The sequence below is a fragment of the Taurulus bubalis genome (genome assembly GCF_910589615.1).
Source record: "Taurulus bubalis genome assembly, chromosome: 9".
Classification (NCBI taxonomy): Eukaryota; Metazoa; Chordata; class Actinopteri; order Perciformes; family Cottidae; genus Taurulus; species Taurulus bubalis.
Window position 1 is genome coordinate 12,041,656 of NC_136597.1, and position 16,868 is coordinate 12,058,523.

General features: G+C 42.0%; 2 protein-coding genes across 2 annotated transcripts; one reads left to right on the forward strand and one right to left on the reverse strand.

Annotated features, from left to right (window-relative positions):
* Positions 1-494: 494 nt before the first annotated feature.
* fbxo31 (F-box protein 31) lies at positions 495-8,489 on the forward strand (the record flags this gene model as incomplete). The annotated part of the gene is made up of 10 exons (XM_079223234.1): positions 495-924; positions 2,635-2,706; positions 3,176-3,262; positions 3,700-3,776; positions 3,944-4,111; positions 4,435-4,509; positions 4,640-4,749; positions 5,064-5,217; positions 5,358-5,728; positions 6,719-8,489. 10 exons carry the CDS (start codon positions 495-497, stop codon positions 6,939-6,941), a joined length of 1,767 nt encoding a protein of 588 aa, XP_079079360.1. The 3' UTR covers positions 6,942-8,489.
* A 434-nt stretch (positions 8,490-8,923) lies between these two features.
* On the reverse strand, positions 8,924-15,310 carry LOC306741827 (cocaine esterase-like; the record flags this gene model as incomplete). The annotated part of the gene is made up of 13 exons (XM_079224144.1): positions 8,924-9,300; positions 9,462-9,534; positions 9,627-9,776; positions 9,870-10,017; positions 10,104-10,181; positions 10,287-10,430; positions 10,537-10,635; positions 10,711-10,815; positions 10,927-11,080; positions 11,219-11,352; positions 11,628-11,766; positions 11,855-12,047; positions 15,226-15,310. 13 exons carry the CDS (start codon positions 15,308-15,310, stop codon positions 9,078-9,080), a joined length of 1,725 nt encoding a protein of 574 aa, XP_079080270.1. The 3' UTR covers positions 8,924-9,077.
* Between the last annotated feature and the right edge of the window lie 1,558 nt (positions 15,311-16,868).

Sequence of the window (16,868 nt, forward strand, 5' to 3'; positions counted from 1 at the left end):
TGTGTTCTTGACCTGCAGGAGCCTCCATGACAGATGAGCCTTGCGCCAGCCAGCACTCCCACAAGAGAATGAAACAGGAGGAGGAGCAGAGCTACACAAGGAAGCGTGAAAGCTAGGAGATCAGATGTAAGCCAAGGTGGGAATTGCTGGGTCTTTCTATATAATATTGTATGCACTATCTGATCTAAATAAAATTAATTGAAGGCAAGAAAATGTGCACAACATCCTTAATCCTGACCCTTTAAGGAACATCTTATTGAGCTCATAAATAGAGAAGCTGCTGGATGTGAAGCGTGGATAGTATTCATACAGCTAAGTCATAATAACAACACACTGTATTGCGAAGACACTACTCTTCTAGGAGAGGCGCCACGCTCTACGTGCGCTGACGTGACGTCGACAGAGATGTTTCTGCCCATGCTCACAAAGATCAGCCAGACTGCAGCTGATAAATGTGTTGTAGTGATGTAATGTTGCCTGTTTGGTGACTACGGATGGCTGTCTGTGCTAGGCTCTGCGGAGTGGGTCAGTCGCGGAGGTGCCGGAGGCGACAGCGGCACAACCAGCAGGGTCAGGGGAGCGATTCCGACATGGACGAGGAAGAAGAGGAGCAGATCGTGGGTCAGAAGCGAGGCGACGTCGGCGGCGGAGACGGAGGCGGAGGCCCGGACAGCGGCGGCGCCACTGCAGGGCCGAGTATCGCTGGTGAATATGGCAGCTGTCATGTCAACAGAGGAGGCTCTCTGGATCGCGCAAACACGGGACCTCCGCACCCGCAATCGTTAGCTGAATTACCGCCGGAGCTTTTAGTGGAAATCTTCTCCCTGCTGCCCGGAACGGCACTACCAAACGTCGCCCTCGTAGGCAAGAAATTCAGACAAATCCTCAACACTGAAACCATCTGGAGAAGGCGGTGCATGAAAGGTAAATATATAGTGATCTCTGCACATAAAGATAATTCACACGCTAACGTGTGACGTTAAACTGCCAAATAAAGCGTGGAGACTATTTATATGCGGCTGCACATGTGAAGACCAGGCGATGAGATTCCTTCCCGTCGACAGGTTATTTGTGTCGGGCTCTGGTTCCTCGGAAATGTGTTCCCCCTTAAAAGCATTTCTATTGATCGGGACGTGAACCCTGAAGTACATTAACGTTAACCCAGTCACTGCTGTAAAACACAGAGCAGGCCTCTTACTGTCATTAGGCCGATGTCAGCCATTATTCTTTGGTGCTGATAAGACCGTTGATGCGGGCATATAACTTAACCTTTTGGGGGCCTGGAGCATTATTACCACCGTCACCCCTTTTTGTTGTGTCAGGGGACTGCAGGTTTGCAAATTCATAACCTGTACCTAAATATAGGTACAATATATACTGCTGATTTGTATCAATCAATTCATTTTGAAAGTACGATTAAAATCCTCTAATATTGCATATGTCATTTTACATAAATGATATACACTGTAATGTAATTGCTTTTATGGTCCATCAAATGAGAGGTTGTTAATAGTTAAATAACCAAACAAAGATCACATTTTTCCACAAAGCAGTTCTGCTCAGTGATTTGCAACCTTGTACACAAATAGCTAACTATAACCAGAGATGTTAATCATGTATCCAGGAAAATATTAAATATTTGCTCACTCCAGCTTCTCCAGTGTGAGCATCCACTGCATCAGTTTCATTACATTAATTGCATTTTTAATAGTTTTTTTAAAATGCCAAACAAAACCAGGCAACTTAAAAAACTATTTGAGGCTTTTGGAATAGGCATTGTTTATTGTTCATTTGACAGGTGAATCTGTTAATTGGAAGAGTACTTGTGTGAATGGATAAATTGATGATACAAAATACATTTTAGTTGCAACAGAAGTTTTGAGTTTCAAAATATTTCGTGGCAACTATTTTGTTCTGTAACAGAATCAGGGAGTGAGGGAACTGTAGTATGTGAGATTATTGTAGTGTCCATCTATGTTGTGGTTCTGAAAAGTTATACAATAACCAGCATACCGGGCCTTTATTGAGCGAGGAAGACACTCTTATGTGTGGTGCAGATCAACAGTCAAGTAGGTTTAAAATTAAATTCAATAAAGGAAACAGCATGGAGGGAGAAAAACTGGTAGCGGAGTCCGAGACGCTACAAGTAATAGCAGTAAAATAGATCCTACTATGACTGCAGCCAAAAACAGTAAGATATGATTAAAAGCTGGAAATATTGCACCCAGTAAAACAAATACATTCTCTTTAGTGCATTTTACTAATGATGAAACACAACAAAAACAAACAAGAGACTTAACATTCAAAGTCTTCTCTTTTGGGTTCCTGTGGTGGCTTCTTACTTCTCACTTATTTCACAGGCCGGCTGTGTGCTGAAGACAGTCTGAGGTTATCAGGTCACATCTGTATTTCTGTATTTCAAGCTTGGAATTGTCTATCTCGCTGGCTGCTGTGCATACTTTCTGTTCCACTGCTCTCAGCTTGTTGATCCGACTTTTGCCACCGTTCAGTTGACGTTTCATTGTCGATTGGCCACAATGTGTTAACGCCTTGATTAGAATCATGTATTATTTTGTATGAATAGCCTTAAAGTAAATGCTATGTTGAACTTATTTATGTGTTTTCTCTCTGCAGAGTTTGGTATGAAAGAGGATCTGAGGAAGATGGAAGCGGGAGGAGTATCTAGCCGGGACCTCTATGTTAAACGTAAGTTAGACTGCTGATTGAACAGCTCTCCTGTCACCCATGAATTGATCCAATTAAGTATTCGGTACATTCCTACTCCATTGGGTACCCTTATATTGTCTCGGGTATAGTTGCGTAGATAGATCACCCAAATTACTGTGATTCGCAGCAGAAAGGAAACAGTCCCAGGAACTGCTTTTCTGATATGAATGAATGTGGTCTCTCCATTCCACTTGAGATTATTGATGGTACAATATTTATTTTTTCAAATGGTGTCTCTCCCATCTGTTCCTCAGTTGTTTATCAGCCGAGAAATAGAGCTTATTTTGAAATGCAAGTTGCACAAGACATGCCAGGCAAAGTGGGTCATGTGTTTGCTCTCTTGAGTAGATGATTTGAGTACATTACTGCATTCACTAGAGGTCTGCGTTGGGCTGAGCCCACCTTAGACTTTGGCTGCTCTACACATGCCTATGTTGTGCCTGTCCAGGTGTCAACCCGCGGGTGAAGTCTGGGCGCTTTATGAAGCTCCTCCCGGACTACGAGCACATGGACTATAGAGACGTGTACACCCGCTGTATGTACATGGGCCTCAACGTGGATAGCTGCTGCATGAGGGGTTGTGTGAGTGGGACTCTTATTGATTTAATTTGTAAGCAAACAGCTGCAGCATTGTTACGCATCCCTTTTGAACGCGAAACATGTTCTCAATTCTCCTCAGCGCTGTTTGCTTTCATATTAAGTGTGAAATGGGAAGCCAGATTTTTTTGGTGTGCTGTGTATTTTGTTTGGACTGGTGGACAGGAGCGGGTCGGTTCATACTTTCTTCCCTTTGGTTTAACATCTCATAGACTCCATCCTGACAGACATTAAACAGAAAGTTGTGTCTGTGGGCTTTAATATTAATATATACCTTTTGTGTTCGTAACCATGAACAATGTAGCTTGTAGTAAAACACGGTTGTTGCACTACACAAACTGATAAGTATGGTGTGATATTGTGCTCTTGTTGCAGTGCTCCACCCATACAGACATATCTTGGGCTTATGGCAGCCTGACATAGGGCCTTATGGGGGATTGCTCAACGTTGTGGTAAGAAGTGTTTCTCAATCCAGACATTTGCATTAACTACGGTGTAAAGTTTGTTGACCAACTTCTGCATCTCATGTATGATGCAGCAATATTCCGCCGATACTAAGTAATATACTGTTAGCATAATTTGAATGGCTTGTGAATTATTAAAAGTATTTTTCATTCAGGTAGACGGGCTGTTCATCATCGGCTGGATGTATTTGCCGCCTCATGACCCCCGTGTGGAGGATCCCATGAGAAGACGGCCACTCTTCCGTATCCACATGTGGGAGAATAAAAAGGCCTCTGTGGAGTGTATGTACGGACACAAAGGTCCACACAAAGGTGACATACAGGTGAGCGCTCGCACAGCACAAAAGCTTCTCTGTCCACCAAATAAATGAACTGCTCTACATCATTTGGAATATTTTGTTGACACAGTTTAGGAGAAGATTCTACTTTTAATTTGAGGATAGAAATGGATAAACTTATGTTATCCTTTTAATATGTGTCATCATTTTATTTTGTATATATCTTTCATCCCTGTTGCTTCTTTATATATTTTATCTTTTATCTTGTGTGTTTGTATCTTCAAGTTGTAAGGCGCTACTGATGACAACAAATTTCCCCTTGGGGATTAATAAAGTATCTATCTATCTATCTATCTATCTATTTTAAGACTGGGAAGAAGGATGAATTTTCAACAAAGTGTAACCAGACCGATCATCACCGCATGCCAGGGGGTAGACAAGAGGTGAGACAACTGTTTCTACCTGAAACCTGCTCGAACTATTCTCTTATCTTGCTTATGTTATGTACTTTGATCATTTCGAAATGTAAAGACTGTTCGCAGCATTCTACTGATTTCTCTAATTTGTTTGTAGGAGTTCAGGACGTGGTTGGAGGAAGAATGGGGCCGGACACTTGAAGAAATATTCCATGAGCACATGCAGGAGCTCATCTTGATGAAGTTCATTTATACGAGTCAATATGAGTATGAGTCTCTTCCTTACATCACACTTTCTCTAAAGCTGACATCGACAGTATCGCCCGAAGTAGCTCTTATTGCTTCAACAATTATTGCCAGAATGGCGTTATCTTGAGAGATAGTTCAGATTTTCACTTGTTGGTAAATGTATAACTTGTCCATGTAGTTCAGCTGGCCTTGGCCCAGCTAAAGCTGTGGCTTGACATTTTAATCAATTATCTCAATATTTATCTAGTGTATCATGTGAATGGCAGATCTTCAGTGAAATTAAAACACTAAACAGTAAATTTGTATTATTGTTGTTTGCCTCCTTTTGACAGTAACTGCTTGACATACCGGAGGATCTACCTGCCGCCTGTGATGCCCTCTGACCTTCTGCACCCGGGGCTCTTCAAAGGCACCTACGGCAGTCACGGCTTGGAGATCGTCATGCTCAGTTTCCACGGGACGTGCGCGAGAGCCACCAAGCTCACTGTAAGTCAGTGAATAATCATTATCAGAGGCTGTGCTCGTTTTAAAAATAAGCTCTCCTTGTTGAAAAGTTTTCTAAACAAAAAATGAATTATTCATGTTGATTTTATACAGAAAGACTGTAATTTTGCTCCTTCTCACAGGGAGACCCCAATGTTCCTGCAGGGCAACTCACTTTAGATGTTGACCTGAGCCGACCTGTAGTCCTCCCAGACTTGGAGCACCAGCGCAACATAGAGGAGCTGTCCAGGCTGGTACTGGGGATACATGCGGAAGTCCAGAGAGAAGAACAGCAACAGGCCAAGGACACTTCTGCCATCGCCAGAGGTGCAGCAGAGGGGGCCTGTGGTGATGCAATCACAGCAGAAGAGGTGGAGGAGGACCGTGTTACCTGTTCAGACCGCTGCCAGTCAGGCCCCAGCAGCAGCACCAGTCCTCCTGAAGCCCATCCCTTTGTCCTGCCCCTGGGAGTTATGGCTCGCAATGAAGTCTACCCTCGCACCTGGAGGAAATGGTATGAATTTCGCTAATGGAAAGTGCATATTGTATATATTTCACAGAGTACATTTGGATTGGTTCTAGCTACCTTTGCTCCAACAACAGTGGCGTTAGACACAATGTGCCTATTGTTCCTGAGCTGTTATAAGCTTGTGTTGTTGAAAGTTCATGGCCAACAGGCTGAACTCAAATCGACGTCTAATCAATGTCAGTATTCGTGTTGCCGTTTTATAGATTAGGATATTTAATTAATAATATAAAAAAGTATTATGGTGATTTTGGCTTCCACAATTAATTGCAATCTGTGAGAGAAAGGTAACTGCATACTTATTTTTTAATTGGTTGCATGCTGTGGTGGCACCCTTCCAGAAAATACACTGATTTCACTCATGTTTGAAGATGGATGTGGATAATTGTGATGCAACGCTGTTTCTATCACAGATTCACAATCAATTAATCTGCATTAATCCATAAGGAGGTCTGTGCTGAAGGGTTTAAGACTGATTGCTATTGTGGTTTATTAAGAAATACAAGCACAAATAAGTAAAAGGGGAATAAACAGAAAACAAAGAGCAACTAACTCCGGTGAAATTACACCGAAACTGAAAAAATCTCTCATCGAGCAATTTGTATAAGGCTTAATCATTGAACTATGTCCTTCACATCAACATTACCACACAACATTCAATTGACCAGTAAAGATACTTTGAGGTAATCTACACACCCAACAGGTACGGTCAAAGTCCTTTCACAGTGACGACTGGGGACAGCGTATGTTTTTTGGCCTGGAGTTGCCTGGATGATTAATTGGCTTATTAGCTTGCACCTTTTGTACTACAGCCTACTATAAAGCTTTATGGAAAATATTATTCAGTAATTAAAATCAGTCATTAATTGTCAAATTGAATTGCTGCTGGTCACAAGCATTACCTGTTCTTCATGTATGTTTGTTGGAACAGAGTCTACAATTTTGAGTGATTTATGAATTGATGTGCCTCCATTTCAGCTTCTACGGTACAGGCCTGATCGCTGGGCACGGCTTTACAAGTCCAGAGCGCACCCCGGGGCTCTTTGTGCTGTTCGATGAGGACCGTTTTGGCTTCATCTGGCTGGAGTTGAAGTCTTTCAGTTTGTACAGTCGGCTGACGGACCCCCTAGCGCACGCTTACGCCCCAAATATGGAGCGATTTGAGGCCATGCTGTGCAACATGCAGTCCTGGACATCTTGATGCACCACATTTTAAGTGTCTCCCCCACAGTAAAATGCATAACAACCAACCATTTTACACAAATCACTTCCTGCTGCCCTTTGAGTCATGAGCTACGACATACCACGAGAGCTCATGACCGCAATTGTCCACGTTTTATCGGTACGTTTCACAAACATTGGGTTTAACTGCGAGTTCTGTCCCCCTGATCTAGCGCTCTTAAACTCCTGTTCTCATGCAAGCACTTTAAAAGGCCTCCCAAGTCACCGTTTATCACCTCACCTCAGTATGACCTTCATCCTAGTGCAGCATGAAAACAGGTCACATTAACCTTTTTTTATTTATTTATTCCCTGCAGGAGAAAAGGAATATTTCATACAGCTTATTATGGATCAAACTGTACTTGCCTGATTCTAAATCCATGTCTGTACTTGATAGTGCTTGAAGACGATAAAGGTGTCCAAAGTATTCTACTATAAAGTATTATTCTGAGTTCAGTGCCCAACATATTGAACTGCATGCTGCGTTTTATTTAGATCTAATCACATCTTACTCATAACCATTATCTGAACAGGATGTTATATTCTCATTAAGCAGCATGCCTTGCTTTTTAGTTTAGTTTTTTTTTGGTTAAAAAAGACATCTTCTCAGGTGTTTTTCTCTTTACCACAAGTGAAAACCAGAACTTAAGTATTCATGTGTAAAACCAAAATGTATGAAATTACATTAATTTTAGCAATTTGTTTTGTAAAATACTGAGTGAGTTTCACAACTGGGCCATTTTGTCCCCATTGACGAGGGCATATTGTCTTATCAAATTAAAACACTAGATAAATCAGCCTGTTTTGGGCCTTTGAATTTAGGAGATAGGAATATGCTCTGGCTTATGTGTCCTACATAAAACACACCTCATGCCACCCCACCTGACATTATGTAAGTTGGAAAGATGTATTGAGATGTACAGCACTAGAACATCACCTTTTCATAAGATGATCAAACTATCAAAGTTAAACAGTTCATGTGCTCATAAAATTATCTGAAACAAACTTCTCCAACCATTGAAATATATTGCATTTGTTGTGTTTAATGGCTGACCTAACATTTGCCTGGCTTTCTACCTGCAGAGAGATTCCCTCCAGTTTTCCAATTGATTTCAAACCTGAGACCAAGCTAGCTAAACATTATACAAACTATGGCTTAAAGTACTAAGTAAGTGTCTGTCTCCTTACAGCCTCATAGGGGTGCTCAGTAGCCTTCTTACTCCAAGTGCACTTTTCTGGGTAGTATAGTGAATCATTTAAAACCACTGGCGAGCACTTTTATAATCAGGCTGCAGCTTTACTAACATTTGCACACAAAAAGGGTGTCTTAAAGAATTTTATTAATTTCTCAATTTCAGTATTAATGTTTTATACATTCTATCTGTAAGCCCTCTGTCCATTTGAATGATTTGCCTTAAAAAAAAAAAATGAAATGTTGCTTTCTACTATTCTCCAATGCGAAGCGCCTGAATGTGGGAAATTCATTAAGTTTGATCTATTGAACTGCTCAAAGACGTCAGGGAGCTTTTCAGCTTAAGCACTCTTCTCGGTAATAAAAAATAAATTAAAAAAAAAAGTTAAATCTGTTGTATGCGTGTCCCATTGCTGCTCAACTAGCACCTAAAAGTGCCACAGTTTTAATCGCAATATAATAAAATGTTTCATTCCTTTACACAACAGCCCTGTGTACTGTTGTTGGTTAAGGTTTGAACCCATGTTCACCTTACATCCCACATTGTTTGACCTCTGAAGAACCCTGGGTCCACATTAACCCTTTCACACAAACAGCAACCGTGTGTCCTGTGTACATCTGCATGAATGGTGAATTAAATGGTTTGGCAATAATGCATTACAGAGGTAAATCATGTCACAAAACATTTTACATTGGAATCCAGATATTAAATATGTGGCAAAACAGAGGGTTTCTCATGATTGATGGTGTCCCGCTACATATTTCCTCTTAGGCTTTCAGATTTTAAAGAAGGTGTCCCTGTGGCCATCTACCATATAAACTGATGTTCAATATACACAGTATTTACCAAATAAGTTGACTCGTACTGTCACTTCACACGCATCTTTTTTTAAAAATTCAGATGCAATTTGAAAATCAATCACATTAGTTTAACAAATGTATTAAAATATTTCTAATGTTTGTGGTTTTCAGCTCATTGGTCTCCTCTTCATGTTGTCGGATTTTCTCTAGGAGAGTTTGAGTCACGAAGACAAACTTGTCCTTCTTCAGGTGCTGACCAGTTACCTGCTCCTTTACATCAATTGACAAGTAGTCTTCTTCTGCTCCATACTTGGGCCAGTGGACCAGACCGTCACCATTAGGAGACCTACATGCACACAAGTTAAAACAAGTCTTATTTTCAATATAGCACATGTCAACAACAAGGCAAGTCAAAGTGCTACACAGTCATTAAAAGCATCGAAACATAATGGAAAATAAAACAAGATTTAAAAACATTCATAAAAACACACTAGGGTGAATTCCTACCCTGTACGAGCAAAGTTCCCCCAGTAGCTCATCATGGTTCTGCTCAGCTGTTCCTCCTCTTCATGGCATGCCTCTAAATGAATGATAATCTGGTAAAACACTTTGCACTCAGGAAACCCAAATCTCTGGTGGGCTATTGATAAAGATATTTTTGTATTGACTTACCGCTTAATTTGACATGAGTAGTTGTGAAGCAGAATCCGAATACAGTAAAGATTTCATCACCATGGTCGCTGCCAACAAAGCTTGGCCTTCTTGCCTGCAGGAATTTGGGAGGATACTGGTACTCATACAGGTACACCGGGGCACCTGCATCTAGTAGTAGAGGAATACGTTTTTTGAAATATATATACACACAATTAGTGAACGTGTGAGACAGTAAGTTATTATCTTGAGTAAATAAAATACCTCTGTGAGCATTAGCCGTCCTAATGGCTGGAATGGTGAACAACATATCTCCAATAATCTTAGTGAATCCATCTCTATTTTTCATACGATCTTCACCGCTTCCAATATATTCATATGCAAACAAATCCCTGAAGATCTCATCTTTGAGCTGGAGAAAAAGAACACCACATCTGTCAGAGAAGTTTGGACAATGCAGCAGAACAATATTGTAATGTTGAGCACCGTTTGCCTTACATCAGGGTAGAACATGTACAGCATGTTCGTAATGTCCTCCCGATCCATTCCCTCTGTCCAGTTTGGAGGAGCAAAGAACTAAAAAGGGAAGACGAACAATATTTCAGACAAAATCATGTTTCCATGGGCTCACCTGGAAATCTGTGAGCTCGTCAGTCAGATTTCAGTAACGCTCAGACTTACGGTAGGAAGTAACCAGCCCCCTTCATCATTATTGACACCGGACATGAACGGTATAGTGAGTAGTTCATGTGTACGGTACAGCTCATCCACACGTTTGGTCAAGAAGACGCCGTCAACATTTGGAGTATTTTTAAATTTTTCGTTCTTGAGAAGAAAATGTGCAAAAGGTTAAGATAAATATGTATAAATAAAAACAAATAGACCGAGTCCATCAAGTCAGTCTATATCAGTCTTGCATAGGATATCTCACCTTCCCAACAGCCAGAATTGTGTTAACATCGACGTTTCTCATGCAATCCGCGATCTTCTTTGTGCTTTCGATGCTACAGCCAGACATATTTGCAACCATCTGAGGGAGATGTGTGGATTAAACCTCAAATTTGGCACAAAATAATGTTTATACACCAAAATAAAAAACACTGACCTGCGTCACTGGGAGCGGATCATTTGCGATGAGTACATCTATTGCAGCAGTGCCACTCTCAGCAATGGCATGGTGGAAGAGGCCACCCGACAATGGCGAGAGAAGCTGTTGATTCAAGCAACATAAATAAAGTTTCTGTGGACAGTAGAGACTGCTGTGACATAACTGTACAATACTTGCAAAATTAATGTGCTTTATCTGGAGATTGATCCTTACCAGGAGGGATACACTGATTCCACCAGCAGACTCCCCAAAGATGGTGACTAAATCTGGGTTTCCTCCAAAGGTATGAATGTGCTGCTGGATCCACCTCAGAGCTTGTACCTGGTCCAACATTCCAAAGTTCCCCGACACGTGTTCATCTCCAGTGCTGGATAGAGAATACAATCATAGTCTACACCCGCTGGTAAGAGGGACTCAGTTTAGAATTATTGTTGTACGATCAGAACAAAAGCAGGAGAATAGAATGTCCAGTTTGCCTGTGCCGAGTCATTTAAAGGCTTTTTACCTGAGAAAGCCCAGAAGTCCCAAGCGGTACTGGATCAGAACCACAACCACGTCCTGGTACGCAGCCATGGCGGAGCCATCATACCTTGAAGCTGCCCCCACAGCAAACCCTCCACCATGGATCCAGACCATAACCTGGTGAGGCAATAAAAGACCTTCATCTTTTCCACAGACCATAAAGCACATTTTAACTTTTCTCTCCAAGCTCTTAAAAATCTCAAATCAAACAAAGACTTTTAATCTGACGGTAAGAAACCAAACAGGGCATCAGTATCTTTGCAGTCTGGTTCTAAATATGGGAATCGTTACTCATATTGCCATTATGGATTCTTCTAAAAGCGATCATGCCAACTTTACCAGGAACACTCAAAAGTTATCCAAAGCATCATTCCAAACTGGCAGCAACTTACTGGGAGCTTGGCACTCACAGCTTTCTTTGCAGGAGTGTAAATGTTGAGGTAAAGGCAGTCCTCTGAAATCTCTGGGAGATCACCCAACATAAGGAATTTATCAAGCAGATCTATGGATACCTCTTTAATCTGAACGCACCTGAAAAAGACACACGTTTTTACAGCGAGAACTGGAGGGGATTTCTCCAAGTGTGTTAAGCAACAACAGAAGCACACGAAGGCCTTACATGGGTGGCTGCTGGGTGGCATCTCTCACTCCCTCCCATCCCTCTACAGGCTGGGGTGCAGCCAGTCTCAGAGCAGGGCCTATGGGTGGCCTGGCAAATGGGACACCCAGGTAGGCATGGACCCCGGTCTCCTTCCCCTTTACACTCACATACTGACCTCGAAGGGTCCCAAGCTCTGTGTGCACTTCTGGAGCTGTCAGGATAATAGAAAAGACAACCAAAAAAAAATAAATCATAACGTTGTTAGTGTCATTCAAATCGAAAGCCCAGGTGGAGGAAGAAACTCAACCAACAACCTTCTCTCGTTCCGTTGATTTATTAGTCAGGTCACGAGCGAACTACAAGCGCTTGCAATTGCAAAAGCAGGGGTGGTTCGACCGGCTCTCAGGCTGGGGCAGAAGCACATTAACACGGAAAACCTCACGTTTTTATCTTATAGTTCGGACGTCATTTATTATTTATAAATCGTATTGCTCCAACTATCAGAAGGGGGGAGTTAGTCTCCGCCCTACTGACTTCAGGACACATTGCGTACAACACTGTCTGTGTTTCTTATCCAAGTGTTTCATATTGAAATGTTCGTGAATGTCGGAATGTGCCTTTTTGTATCAACTTCATAGTCACAGCCGAGTCTACACTTTCTCCTGCTGACTCCATAGTCCTCACATCTGACCTCGAACAAACTCGGCTGTGCTTCTACTTGTTTCCCCCCACACACACTTTTATTGTCAGCTTATTATTAATATTGTCAATGTAAAGCAGTTGATCAGTGTCAGGAAAATGTCCAAGTAACAAATATAAATCCTTCATGTACACTGCGGTCAAGTGAGCCCACATCCACCGAGTGAGCCTCAGTTGCAAGTCTAAATGCACCTCTATTCAAGGTGTTACGGTACGGGGGCCAGCTCAATTCCCCAATATTCAAACAGCTATAAAAACAGATCCTTAGGTTTGTATATCAAAATTCCACTGCAGTCTTGTTCAGGGTGACCTCTGCTATGCCCATGTGCATTGCCTCCAAACATTACGGTACAGTTTTGGAAGAAATTGAATTCAAAGTCTGCTTGAATTTAATAATGATATTCATAATTTCACAATATTCAAACAGCTATAGAAACTGATCCTTAGATTTGTATATTGAAATTCCACTGCAGTACTGTTCAGGGGGACCTCTGCTATGCCCATTAAGATGTCATAATATTACGTAGACATTATCGAATTGATTGTCGAAATTGAGAATCGACACTTAATGGAAGCCTTTGTCTTTTTAGTCATTTTGTACAAAGATACATTAGTTATATTGTTAGGGTTCGGCTTTGGCTGGGCCCAAGCACGTCAAGGTAGGGTGACGGAATGGACTGTATTTACTAAACACAGGTGATTTGGGTATAGCAGGAGTTGAATGCATGTTGAGCGGTGAAGTGATGGGGCGGCTGGGCAGGAATGCAGGCACGGAATCCTGAGCACAGGGAACAGGAGTTAGTAACATTCAAAAACAATGTAAAGCATAAGAGTAGTCTAAATCTTTGAGTACTAAGAGAGGCCCAGAGTCAACATACTAATTGAAATGGTGAAATAATCTGGCAACTGGAGAGATGGAAGCCAGGAGTATTTAACAGGAAGGATTTGATGAGATGACAGGTGCTGAAGATGATGTGCAGGTGTGGAGATGAGCCCAGGTGCTGTAAGCCACACCCACACACACACACGTAACAGAGACCAACAGGAGACACGAGACACATGGGAAAACCTCCAAAAGGACCGGACTATATCTAAAAAGCGCCCCAAAACCACAAGAAACACTGTTTGTTGATTTATTTGCACAAAATGCATTTCCAATCAAATTTTTTGATCAGTTCTAGTTTTGTTTATCTGCAGGCAGTCGGCATGAAACCACCTGTTACATGCACTGAATCTGAAAAAGAAAACAATTGAATTTGAGAAAGAGAGACTTTCATTAAAACATGAATTCACCCCAAACGCAAATAGCATCTATTTGCAATTTGTCATTTTCTAAACAAATGTTTAATTTTATTGTCATGTTCATCACTTGTAAAATGTTATTTTGATTGACTGACAAGCAACTATAGCACAGGTACTATTTGAATTTTACAGCTGCCATGGTGCAAATAAAATAGCAAGGCAGGGTACATGGACATATCCGAGTGGCTCGGATGGACAATAAAGTCTCTTTGTCCTATGTTTTTAATATACACATTCGTCGAATTTTTAAACCATTTTGTTTGCATTTCCAAGATTAAAACATGGGGTGTCCCAATGGCGGAGGGGTGAACCGCGATTATTGATATGACTCTGGATGGTGACTTGTTACATAACGTTACAATTCTCTCTCTACCCCCTCATTTCCTGTCCACTGTCAATTAAATCTTCAAAATGCCCAAACTAAAACTTAGGTCCACAAATCAAATGAATTAAAACAACACATTACCCATTCAGTGACTGGAGGCCCCTTAGTGGGTGGCTTTTTTGCCGAACACGTGGCACACTGTTTCGATGTCAAAAACTAATGAAAATAATTATAGAAATTATCTTTTGTAGTACAATATAAATTAATATGAAGAAAAGCTGTCACACACACCTGATGCAGAGTAAGTCAAGTGCCATGTTTTGTCGTTCCTCAACAATGTTGTCCAATTGTGTCCCAAAGGCCATGCACATGGACATAGCAGAGGTCCCTCTTAACAAGACTACAGTGGAATTCCAACATACACACCTAAGGATCTGTTTTTATAGCCGTTTGAATATTGTGAAATTGTGAACATCATTATGAAATTTAAGCAGACTTTGAATTCACTTTTCTCCAAAACTGTACAGTAATATTTGGAGGCCATGCACATGGGCATAGCAGAAGTCACCATGAACAAGACTGCAGTGGAATTTTTATATACAAGTCTATGGATCTGTTTTTATAGCCGTTTGAATATTGGGGAATTGAGCTGGGCCCCGTACCGTAACACCTTGAATAGAGGTGCATTTAGACTTGCAACTGAGGCTCACTCGGCGGATGTGGGCTCACTTGACCGCAGTTCATGTACTGAACGTCTGGTTGTTGGTTCGTGTTTAGCTTTAACTTAGTTGCAACTGACAAGTAATAAGCCCGTCCGATTTTGACAGTTATTATCACAAACATGAACAAAGATCACTTCGACTGAGGCGCAACGAAATTTCTGCAGGAAGCATCAATTAACAGATACAGTCCAAAGAGAAATGCATTCAAAAAAGACAGGATATTATACAACTTGAGCAGGCCTTTGTTATTCAGATTTAAAGTGCAGTCAGACCTCCATCTAAAAGAAATGCATGCTGGTTGTTTTATAGTTACTGTGCAAATAGATCAGTGTTCTCCTTACCATGCAGGTCTGGAGCGATATGGAGGAATAACAAAGAAGTCAGAAAGACCAAAGTTTGTTTTGCACGGCGGTTCATGGCAGTCATCTCGGTGCCAGATTGTGACACTGTTGGTTTCAGCTGAACGAGAAAATGACGTCTCGCAGAGTATGGGGTAGATCTACTGTTGAGTGATGAGTTGATTGAAGGCAGCTGGGTTGATTGGACAGGTGAGGTGAGTTGTAATCAGCAGGAAGCTGGGAGGAGACTAGATCGGAGCCACGCCCACACACACGATAAACAGGGAAGAACAGCCTGGCCGTGACAGGTTGACCAGGTCTGTGGGGGAGGGGCTAAACGAGGGTTGGAGGGTGGAGAGTTTTTCAGTGAGTCAGGCAGACGCGGATGAGAGGCAGGTGGACTTGATATTAGGGAGGGTCATGATGCGCGTCTGTTTGTGTTTTGGGATCGGGATGTCCATATTCATGATGATGGCTAGGTGGTCGGAGATGGTGAGGTCAGAGCCAGAGAGGTGATTGATGGTGATTCCTGTGGAGCAGACCAGGTCTAGGATGCAGTGGCGGGCCGTCATGGCCAGCTAAGCCTTCTCTGTTGGCCTAAACAGAATCACAAAGTTATAGCTATTTTATAGTTTAATTGTTCTTCACAAATGCACTACATGTATTATAATTATTTTTCCCTCTTAGCTTATTTTCTCATTGCACACCTGCTGTGTTCCTCTGAACCAGCGCCGCGATCAGCTGTTAAACTAAACAGACAGAGCAGGCGTAGATACCAAATCCACGGCCCGCCACTACTAGGATGTGGTTGTGGGTGGGTAAGTTGATGTGCTGAGTGAAGTTGAAGGTGAGAAAGAGCAGAGCTGGGTCAGGAATTCAGATAGGTCGGAGAGGAAGGAAGGGTTGGGTTTGGGTGGGGGATAGAAGATTGAAATGACCAGGGGTTTAGGACCAGAGAGTTTGAATGTAAGGTGTTCAAATGAGCATGGATTTTGGATGGTAGTCAGGCTGACTTTTATGTGTTGGCAGTGAAGAGCGGCGATTCTTCTTCCATAGCCATCAGGGTGTGGTTTGTCCAGGTAATGATATCCAGTGGGGGTGGTTTGGTTTAGTGCAGAGTAGTCCAGGTGTTTTTGCCAAGTGTCAGTGAGACAGAGGCTACTACCAAGATTGTTGAGGTAAATACCATCGTTCTTAAAAGAGCGGTCCCAAAACAGATTAAAATGGTCAATGAAGCCCACGTTGTGAGTCCTGCAGGCGGACTGGAGTCAGGTGTGGAGACTGAGGACTCGCTGAAATCCATGGACGAGTGTGGGGGTTGGACCACTGATTAAAAACGTACAGACCACAGCTGTTTCAGATGTGTAGAAGATTTTTTAAATCAGTCTTGGTCAACTCAGACTGTTGGAGGGCTGTGTTGTTGATTCCGACATGAACAATAATTTGCTGAACGGTGGTCAGGTGTGCGCGGGGCAGATTCAGAAGGATGTCGTGGACCGTCGATCTGGTGAAACAGTGTGTGGCTGTGATTATTATCACACAACGCTAACCTCTAAAATGGGAGCTAACCGAGCTACGGGCCATTCCTTCAAATATCGATACATCTCAAATCATTTGTATTGACAATGCATACAAAGGATTGACTT